General features: G+C 27.4%; 1 protein-coding gene across 1 annotated transcript; it reads right to left on the reverse strand.

The window, feature by feature from the left end:
- Positions 1 to 7,828: 7,828 nt before the first annotated feature.
- On the reverse strand, positions 7,829 to 11,120 carry rempA (intraflagellar transport protein rempA). Its single transcript, XM_027346206.2, has 2 exons — positions 10,899 to 11,120; positions 7,829 to 10,798 (listed from the first exon to the last, which is right to left on the reverse strand). Exons 1-2 carry the CDS (start codon positions 10,983 to 10,985, stop codon positions 8,147 to 8,149), a joined length of 2,739 nt encoding a protein of 912 aa, XP_027202007.2. The 5' UTR covers positions 10,986 to 11,120; the 3' UTR covers positions 7,829 to 8,146.
- Positions 11,121 to 11,141: the final 21 nt, after the last annotated feature.

Here is an 11,141-nt window from a genome sequence, read left to right on the forward strand (position 1 = left end):
TCATCATCATCCATCAAATGTTACACACTATTAAGTCAATCAATCAATCAATCAGTCATCATCAATTCCGAAACCAAAAAAAAACGGACAAAACAACAGCAAACAATTCATCAATGAAAATATATTTTCGTTCATAAGAAAATATTGAATGAAATAATCAGCATGCAAGCTTTTTTTCTGTTCATTTCATTTCGTATTGCATCCATTTCTCATCAATTTGATTCGGCCAACAACAACAATTCAATTCAATTGTTTTGTTTTGTTTTTTTCCAACTTTGAATGATGAATTTGTCTTCAAATCAAATTAATTGATGTTTGATTTCTTTCGTTTCTTTCGTTTCTTTTTCTATATTTATGTGAATGATTTGTATTTGTGGTAGGATATATATGAGTCCATCACATCATTGTTCAGTTTGACTGTCCATACACACACACATAATATTATTACATCCGTTCATCAAAATGAAAAAAAAATAAACTTTCAATCTACGAATATAGTCAATGTCTGATGTGATGTAATGATTTTTGAATGACGTTTTGTGTATATAATAATGAAATATATTTGAAATTTCAAATCAATCGATGATGAATTGAAAAAGAAAAGAATGAAAGAAAAAAGAAAAATACAACGGATGCAAATGAAACAAACAAAATGGACAGCCAATAAAATTTCTAATTTTCTCATTATAAACATTTAGCCAAATGTTTTTCTTCTGAAATTGAAAGAATTTAAACATTTTCTGTTTTTTTGATGTTTTAGTGATTTATTTATTTATTTAGATTTTTTTTTCTGTTGTAACAAAGTGTTTTAATTTCTTTCGTTTATTTTCAAAAAACAAAAACAAAAATTCTTAATTTATATTCAATCCGTTACTTAGTTACTTAGTTAGTTAGTTATCCTTGATGATGTGATTATAATCACGATAATTAACCATTTAGTAACCATCAACAGTGTGTTTGAATAATTAAATACATCCTAAATTGATTTGAAAAATTTTCTTCATTCATTCATTCATTTTACACTTTTTTCACTGTTATTTTATATGTTTGAGAAGAAAAACAAGCCGACAAACCACACCACCACCAACACACCAACACTTTGTTGCTACTGAATAATTATAAGGTTTTACCGTAATAATAATAATAATAAAATGCTTACCATTTACAAACAGAAAAAAAAACATAGCTAAACAAGGCGGTGATAGTGATCAAAAAACAACAAACTACTATAACAGTTAATTATACGCTTTGGATATCCAACCAAAAAATAAAAATAAAAATATCAATTAGTAACTAAACTACACTGATACGTTTGTTGCAACAAGATGATGATGATAAAGATAATGATTAACACGTGTTTATTATCATTATCTTTCCAAAAGTTTACACGTGTTTATCATATTATAGTGTCTAGTATACCATTCAAATTCAATAATATGATAATCGATAATTTCCAGAAGAGAAACAGAAAAAATTTTTCCAAATCTAAAGATTGATAATCATAATCAACAAAAAAAATCGATACATCATCAATATGATTTTTTGTTTTTTAGTATTTTCTTTCAAAATGACAAAACGATTGATGATGATAATGATCATCATCAACTTGATACAATCCAGCAAAAAAAAATCTATGGAATTTTAATGGTAAAAAGAAGAGAAGAGAAGAAATTATTTGGAAACAAAAAATAATAATAAAGGTCATTCAAAGAAATGAATAAATAATCGATTTTTTTTTCTTTCATTTGATTCATTTCTTTCTCTAGTTGTTGTTGTTGCTTGTTCATCACCATCAATATCTCGTCAAGTTGTTTCGTAAATGAAAGAAAGAAAATTCCATTTAATAATGAAAAAACAACGACGATCATTGAATGAATCGGGGCCCGAAAAATTTTTCTTCGTTCGTTCTTTCGTTCGTTTTGGTTTTCATTCATTTCTAAATGAATAAAACTTAAACGTCGTTTTTTTTGTTTTGTTTCTCTCTCTTTTACCTTGATCATCATCATTTGGAGAATGTGATCTGCATTCATTTTGACATTTTAATAAATTAGATTTTCATTACATTTATTGCATTCTTCGCTCGTTTGTTCGTTCGTTCGTTAAGTTTTCTCATATTTTTCTTTTTCCTTGGGTCTTGTTCTCAAGAAAATGTGAAATACACATAGGTATTTTTTTAAAAAGAAAAAAAAAGTAGGACGAATATGATGTACCCCACAAATAACGACCAAACCACAAATAACCATAAAGACTTTTTCTTGTGTGTTGGTAAAACGATCGATCGATCGATCTATCGTGGTTGATCGTCATTGATGATGATGATGATGATGATAATCAATCTGGACACGGTACGATAAACGATATTGATCTCTCTCTCTCTCTCTTACCTTGATGGTGGTGGTCACTTTTATTTTTTGAATACAGCGAAAACAAAACAAAAAATGATTGGCCCAATCAAATAGAGAGATTCTTATCTTTTTTTTTGAATAAATGGCCTTTACATATTACCTGTTGTTGTTGTTGATGACGATCGTTTTTTTTCAAAATTTCCAACAACAACAACAAGAACGTGTCCAAGAGATTTAAAAGATTTTTGTTTCGTGGTAGTTCTTATGACGATGATGATTGTCAATAACAAATACAGAGAGGGAGAGAGAGAGAGCTGAAGATGAATGTAAATAAAACAAAAACAACAACGAAAAAATTGATACAAAAGTGCCAAGTGGATTTGTTTTTGTTTTTTGTTTTGTTTTTTCGGTGAAGAAGATCACTTGAAATTCAAAATGATGACCAGAAAAACCAGAGAAAAAACCTAGAGAAAGGTCAAATGGTAAATTCAAATTAATGATGACCGTTATCATTTTATTTATTATCAGTCAGTTAGTTATTGGCCAATTTTCTAATACAGAGAACAATGAACATGAATATAATGTTACAAAGAAAAAAAAATCAATCAATTTTGGATAATAATGATCCACCACCACCACCATCATTATAACCATATGGTCCAAATACAATTGAAAATTGATATTATTTTCGTTTGTTTTGCTTTGTTTGGATGTAATATCATGTTTCCATTTACAATATGATATTATATGCATAACCAGAAACCACAGCAGCTAATAAATAAGAGATAATATCACCAAATCAAGATAAGCTTATAAGACTTTTATTTAAATAAACCAGTAAAGGTAGATAGATTTACCTGATTTACAACAAATAAATAAATCGTCTCACCTTTCATTTGTTTGATTTACAAAGATTGAACTGCAGAGATTGAATGAAAGTCATTGGTTGATTGAATGTTTTTAGCAATTTTATCAGATTCATATTTTCGATCATTATGATTGAATTTGGGATAATTCATTGATGATGATGATCAAAAAATAGTTTGTTTTTTTTAGTTCAATAAACACAACAATGTTATCCATTTATACAACACAAGAGAGAAAAAAATCATTATTATTATCCAACGACAAATGATTGAAGTGTAAATAATCATTTTCACCTCTCACCTCTCTCCTTTTATTCAGTTTTCACATCATAATCATTGAATAGAAAATGAATTGAATTTACCTAACTTGCTTGCTTGTTTTACATATGGAAATTTTTGTCTCAATTAGAGAGTACTAAATAATAATGATTTTGGAACCTTTTTTGTTTGATTTCATTGAATAATGAATAAAATCTTGTTTTTTTTTCAATGTGTGAATTGAATCAATAAATGAATGAATGAATGGACAATGTTATTCATTATTATTCATGTTTTTCTCTTGTTCACCGGATCATTATTTTATTTCAATTCAATTCAATTCAGTTTTTTGGTTCACAATCATAACAAAACAACGAGAAAATTACTGTTAGCCGCTAACACTAAGTAAAACTGTCACACTTTTTTCTCACTCTCTCTCTTTTCCTAGGACAAAATGATAATTCACACATTTGAATCAATGAATCAATGATTTTCAAAATAAGAAAAAAAAAATCTTTTCAAAATAGAAAAAATTGTATTTTTCCATGAATGAAATCCAACCATAGAGTCATCATCATCATCATCATATTTTCAAATGAATAATTTTTTTCCATTCATTCATTCAATGCTTTTTTGCTCTAGTTATCTCTCTGTCTCTGGGTTTTTTTGACAAAAAAAAATATAAAATCCATGTCAAACACACACACACAAGTCGAGTGTCCACACACAAGTACTTTAAATTGATATTTGTATAAACACTAACCAAAAAATAAAAACATTGCCGACATTCAATTGTAATATTTTTTGGCAGATTTGGATGGAGGTTTGTGATTTTTATTTGGTAAATAATGTCAGACAATGAAAAATTATTCGAGAGGACTCCTTGTTATTTGTGTGGACCCGACGACAAAAAAGGTTTCAATTCAAATGGTGTGATTGTGTCATTACAAACATCAACAACAACAACAACAACACATTTATGTTGTTGAAACATCATTGATGATGATCTCTATTTAAGAGTGGAAAAAAAATCAATAATAATCATCATCCACACATAAAGACATATAGACTATATATGTCAATATGGTTGATTTGATTTAGTTGAAAATCGATTTTGAAAAAAAATCCCTCTCTCTCTCTCTCTCTCTGGCTCGATGTAAATAATGTTTTTTTTCGAGTGTTAACAAAAATATTTATTTAGATTTTACAGTAAAGCTTGTTTTGGGTCTCTCTGTTATACATCTAGGATCTTTTGTTATATTTTCAAACAAAGAATGTTATTTTATTGTTATTATTACCGTTACAAGCTTATAAAACGGGACAATGTTCCTGGAACAATTTTCTGCTGTTGTTGTTGTTGTTAACCCAAAATTGTATAGTTGGTGTGTGTGTGTGTGTTGTCGGTCAATGACTATGACAACAACAACAACAACAACAACAAAAACCAGAAATAAATAGATGAAGCAAATTATAATATTAAATAAAGAAAGAAAAAGGAGGAATATTTAAATCATTGTAAATGGAAGTTGATGATGATAATGATGGAGATGGCAAGATGATTTCACATTAGTTTAGTTTAAACATTTGAAAGTTCAAATGGAAACAAATTTTCAATTGAATGATGAAATGCATGGTTTTCTCTCATTTTGTTGTTGTTGTTGTTGTTGGATATTACCTTGAATGTTTTTTTTTCATTTCTGGATAAATAAATAAATAAATCGATTGATGGCAATGACCACCATCACTATTTGAATTTGATTTTGCAGATGGTTTTTCGGACAGATTTGTTTGTTTGTTTGTTTGTTCCATTTCAATGAAATTTGTTTTGTTTTGTTTTGATTAGAAAATTTTTAATCAGCAGAAAAAAACTATAGAAAGAATTTTCCAAAGAAAGTGAAATAGAAAAAATTCATTGACTTTTTGCTTGGTTTATGACCCGAACCAAACCAAACCAAACAAACCAACAAAAACAAAAAAAAACTACCCGATTGATCGGGTAGATGAACAAAACAAAAACATGTATGCCGAGAGCATCATCATCAAATATTGAATCGAAAGTTTGAAAACCGAAAAAAAAATTTGAAATTTTATGACATAACTACCCTCTCTCTCTCTCTCTCTCTCTCTCTTGCTTCTTACTTGACCAGGTAAACAGGATTCGAAAGTAAAGAAAAAAGGAAAAAAATTCGCAAAATCAGGAGACTGCTTGGCGACTTTGATGATGATGATGATCTTTTCGTTATTTCAAAAAAAAAAATTTCATTGCTTTTTTTTTACGTTATATTTGGGTTATGTGTGATTTTTTTCACCGAAAAAAAATCTTGATTTGACTTGACTTGACCACCAGCTGTGATCGATATATATTTGTTGTTGTTGTTGTCCATCGGTTATATGATAATGATGACGATGGTCATAGACTTGAAGCCTATATTCCGAAAGTCGAACAGAATTGAACTTTGAATTTTTATTTTTTTCAATGTTGAAAAAATTAAAAAATAAAAATCACCTGAAATTACCTGAAAAAGAAGAATGTTTACCAGAAGAAAAATTCAAACATTCAAACATCTTTCTGTGAGGATCAAAAATCTTTGATCTGATCTATCTGTTTATGTTATCTCATCTCGATGTGTTTTTTTTCGTTTGTTTCATTATCACCATTCTCTCTCTCTTTGGTTCTTTACGAGATTCGCATAGATTATGTTGATGATGAGGAACATAGAGAAAGAGAGAGAAAAAAAGTGCCAAACAAGTAGTTAATTGTCGGCTTACGGCTTTAAAACACACAAACAGAGAAAAAGATAATGTTTTTTCTCTCTCTCTCTCTCTCTCTCTCTCTCTCTGTTGATATGGCATCACACTTATTTATTTATTTATTTTATTTTCAAATCAAATGAAATGAAGAAATTCTTTTGAAAAAATTTTTAGTTTTCTTTTTTTTCATTGAATTTTTTCTTAAGAATTTTTCTTCTTTTTCTTCTTCATTTTCGTAATTTATGACGATGATGATGATGTTTTTGGTTTGAAAAATTATTTAAAAAATTTTGAAATTAAAAAACAAAACTACCACCAAACAGTTAATTGGAAGAGGGAGAGAGAGAGAGAATCATCCACGTTAATTGAATTTTTTCAGTTCTGGTTCTGGTTCTGGTGTGACATGCAACAAAAATGAAAATGTGAATGAAAGTCATCTGTGGTTTTGGTTGTCACAACCATGAATCGATCGATCGATTGATCGATCTTCAAAAATGATTATTGATTGGTTTTTTTTTCTTATTCTCTCCAGAAAAAAAGCCATATTCAAAACAAAAAATTTGCAAATTTGCATTCAATGATGACGATGATGACGTTCTTTAGTTTTTTTTCCATTTACCTTTTTGGAATTTTTTCATTTTATCGTTGTCGACTGACAACTTTAACCTTAACGATGATTAAAATTTCTGCTTCTCTCTCTCTCTCTCTCTCTCTCTTACTGACTGACTTATTCTCTCTCTCTCACTCTCATGTCATTCAATTTTACCCAGTCCTAAGTTTTAGTTAGTTAGTAAAAGTCCATGTTTAACACACACACAGGTGTTCAACAAAATGTCGAATCAAAAAAACAGAAAAGAAGAAGAAAAAAATCCCAAAATGAAAATGTTGTAAATTGTTTTTTTCATTTTGTTTTGCGTTTCATTTTCTTTGCTCGTCACATTTTTTTTCTGTTGAAAATCCAATCGTAATGAAATGAAATAAAATAAAATAAATTTACCCGAAACAAAAAACAAAAATCAAAGCAAAAATCAAATAAAGTTTATATGAGAAAATCATGATGATGATGATGATTACGAAATTTACTGAATATCTATTGTCCGAATATATATTCAGTTCTGTTCCAGATAACCCAGGAAAAAAAACATTGAAAAAACCAAAAACAAATTCGTTTGAATGAAAAAAATTTTCATTTTATTACCGCCATCGATTGATATAGAAAAAAAAATTCAGATGATAATGAATAATCCAGCCCCTACCACTCTTAAATACATAATAATTCTTTTTCGGAAAATGAAAAATTATTACTGGTTTGTTTTTTTTGCAACAGGAATCAATAATGTTCGGGCAATAGGAATTTTTTTTGATTAGCTTTTTCCCTCACATTCATATCATATATAAATTGGATGACATATGTTGTCAATGTCAGTCAATTTAAACTTTGAAAAAATTGTTTTTGAAAATTATTTTTATTTTATTTTAATAAGAAAAATGTTTTCGGTGACTTTTCTAGTTTCAGTTTTCTAGTGAATTCATTAATTTTCTTTTTTTTTGCAACTCAGAAACAGAATAACGTAAGATTTGAAAAAATCTAATATTTTTCTCCGTGCTTTTTTTGAACAAAAAATTAAGGTGAAAAAACGCCCAACCAAAAATTGTTAATGATGATTAGAATGAGATTGACCATTTGGGTAAACGTATTTATCGTAAACATCAAATGTAATGGAATGTGTGTTTGTGAAAAGAGAGAATGAAGAAGAAGAAAAACGATCAATCGATCGATCGAAACAATTTCAAATATTTTAAATGAAAAAATTTTCATTAATATCATTTTTCACCGTTTTCTTCGTTTATTATGTTTTTCCAATCGACCTTCAGTTGTCATCGACAAATATTTGATTGATTGATTGATTGATTTCAATTTCAATTTCATTGTTGTTCATTCAATGTTTGACGATAACGTTCTAATTCATCAAATGCTTGTGCTTTTGTATAGAAACGAATCACTTGTTCTGTATCATCATAATTAATTGTTTGTAAAAAATTTGCAGCCAATTTAAATACAATTTTATCACGTGCAACATTTGCAAATTGTATAATTTTATCTGATTGTCCAGTACGTATTAATGATTTCATTGAATCAATTCTTCTACCAAGTTTATTATATAATTTTGCTGCTAATTGATAATCACCTTTTTGTAAACATAATTCTGCAATCGTTTCAATTAATGATTGATTATCTGAATGTTTGGTTATAAATTGTTCTAATTTTTCCATTATTTGATCATTTAGATCGATACCAAATTGTTGAATTAATGAATTGATTTGATCAAATTGTTTTTGATCCGAAATCAATATTAAATCGATTACAATATCAATAATACTATTATCTTCACGTAGATATTCAATTAATAGATCAATATCATCTTGTAAAATATTAATTTGTTCATCTTTTTCTAATTCTTGATTAAGAATACGTCGAAGAAATGACCATAAACGATGTTTGATTGCAAATAATATTGCTTGTCGACAAAAATTTGCTTTATAATAAAGCATTGCCATATTTTCTTCACTAACCTGTTTATCTTCAAAATCATTTTCCAATGTAAAATATCTATTTATAATATTTTTACATTCATTTATCGATAGATATTTATTAGCAATCATAACTAATTTATCATAATGTTCATATGTAATTGCAACACGTATTGCATGCCGTATGGCTAAACATTGTAAATAATAATCAATTGATTGTAAACTATCAATCGATTCAAGATGTTTACCAAGAAAACGTATTGCACCTGTCCATTCGGCTGTTGATGATGTTTTTGTTGTTGTTGTTGTTTTATCGCCATCATTATCATTCGATTGTTGCTGTTGAAGATAATCATCAACCAATTCAATAGCTTTATCTTTTTGTCCAAGATGACATAATAACCGAACAAGATTATAATAATCATTTGCAATATGATACATTTCTAATGCAGTTGAATGATCATTTTGACTTTCACAATATTGTCCCCACCATGATACTAATTTTCGATCATATTTTCCATTATGTTTTTTTAGACAATAATTTTTTAAATCATTAATATTACCATTTTCAAATAACATTCGAACAATTTCATCAATATTATCTGAACGTTCAAAATATAAAATTGAATCCATTAGACGATTTTCCATTTCCATTTGTTTTGCATATTGATAATAAAGATTTTTTAGCTCAATTTTATCTGCACATTCAAATGCTTTTGACCATTTTTCTTGTAAACAATATAAACGACATCTTTTTGTTTGTGGTTGAATTTTTTCTAATTGTTCTTCCGATTCTTCCAATAAATCTAAATGTAACATTAATAAAAATTTAACAATATTTTCATCACCATTTTTTATTGCCATCTCTTGTCGTAATATACGTACTAAGCTAACATTACCCATTTTAGCTAAACAAATCAATGTCCAATCAATATTATTTTCCATAATAAATTTTCTGGCCATCAATCTCCATAGTTCATAATTATCATCCATATCATCATCATTTTTGATTGAATCATCAAACAGATATTTTCTAAAATCATCATTCAAACTGTTAATAATCATTTTTTCAATAAATTCACGTTTTTTCAGATAATATTTTTGATGTTTTGAATTGATTATGGAAATATTATTATTTGATTTGAAAATGAATAGATCAGGTATTTTATATGCAATAAGTTGTTGATCATTTATCGATGATTTTTCATCATTGTTTCCATCATCATCATCATGAATGGTAATCGAATCATATTGATAACATTGTTGATTATCCGGTGAATAGAAACAAAAATAAAATGTTGGCCGGTTTGTTGATAAACAAAATGAATTCGAATGTATCGAATCAAATTCAATCGATACTATCGATAATTTTTTTTTGATTGGAATTTTATATTCAATCGGATGTTTATCATTATTCAAATCGATTAGATTGATCACGTTAAGATCATCATCTTCAATAATGAATGCAATCAATGTATTATTGACATTTGTTTTCAATGATTTTGATTGAATTTTTTTATAAATTTGCCAATATTTTTTACGTTTCAAATCTTTTGTATCTAATAATTGATAATATTGTATGATTGAATTTTGTTTTTTATTGATTGATTCAAATAAACAAAGAAGCATATCTTTGTTTACATAAAAATCACTAAGATGATAATGCTGATGATGATGATGATCAATCGGAATTGAACAGGTCATTTTGGAAAAATCATTTATCTGTTGTATTTGAAATTCTAATTTTTGTTCACGTTCATTATGATAACCAGACCATAATGAACCTAAATGTATAAATATTATTTGCCATGAATCATTTATTAATTTCATTTGATTATGATGTTCAATACGACGATTTATATTTAAATCCTGTATAATAATTTTATCATTATTATTATCCAATATGATTACCATTATGGAATCTTTTTCATTCATTATAAACAATTTGATTGATGAATCACATTTGACAATTTTTTCATTATTATTATCAATTTGATTATTTTGTTTACGATTTAGATCATCAATTGTCAATTGTGTTTGTTCAGACTATAATAATGAATTTTTTTTGAAAAAGAAAATGAATTAACAAAAAGGCCAGAATAATCCATCAATAATCTTTGATAGAAACAAAAAAAATGAAACAAACCTTAAAGGCTACTAGATTTCCTGAACGTTGAAATGTTTGTTGTTGTTGTTGACGATGATCTTTATCCATTGTTTTTTTCTTAATCATTTTCTTGTTTCAAAGTTTCAATGTTTTTTCAATTCATCTTTGTCTAACAAATAAAAACACAAACACTCGCTGCATGAAAATTCATTTCGGTTGTTTTGTTTTGTGTTTTATTTCAACACAGAAATATCCATGTTGTCATGGAAACAACGATGGTCC

Source organism: Dermatophagoides pteronyssinus, unplaced genomic scaffold (genome assembly GCF_027571235.1).
Source record: "Dermatophagoides pteronyssinus isolate colony J.1.1.1.1 unplaced genomic scaffold, Derpt_VIB-CSIC_2022.12 sq0006, whole genome shotgun sequence".
NCBI lineage: Eukaryota > Metazoa > Arthropoda > Arachnida > Sarcoptiformes > Pyroglyphidae > Dermatophagoides > Dermatophagoides pteronyssinus.

Coding starts and splice junctions, on each gene's coding strand:
- rempA (XM_027346206.2), bottom strand. CDS start 10,985: ATGATTAAGAAAAAAACAATGGATAAAGATCATCGTCAACAACAACAA. Junction 10,799..10,898: donor GAAATCTAGTAGCCTTTAAG/GTTTGTTTCATT, acceptor TCATTATTATAG/TCTGAACAAACACAATTGAC.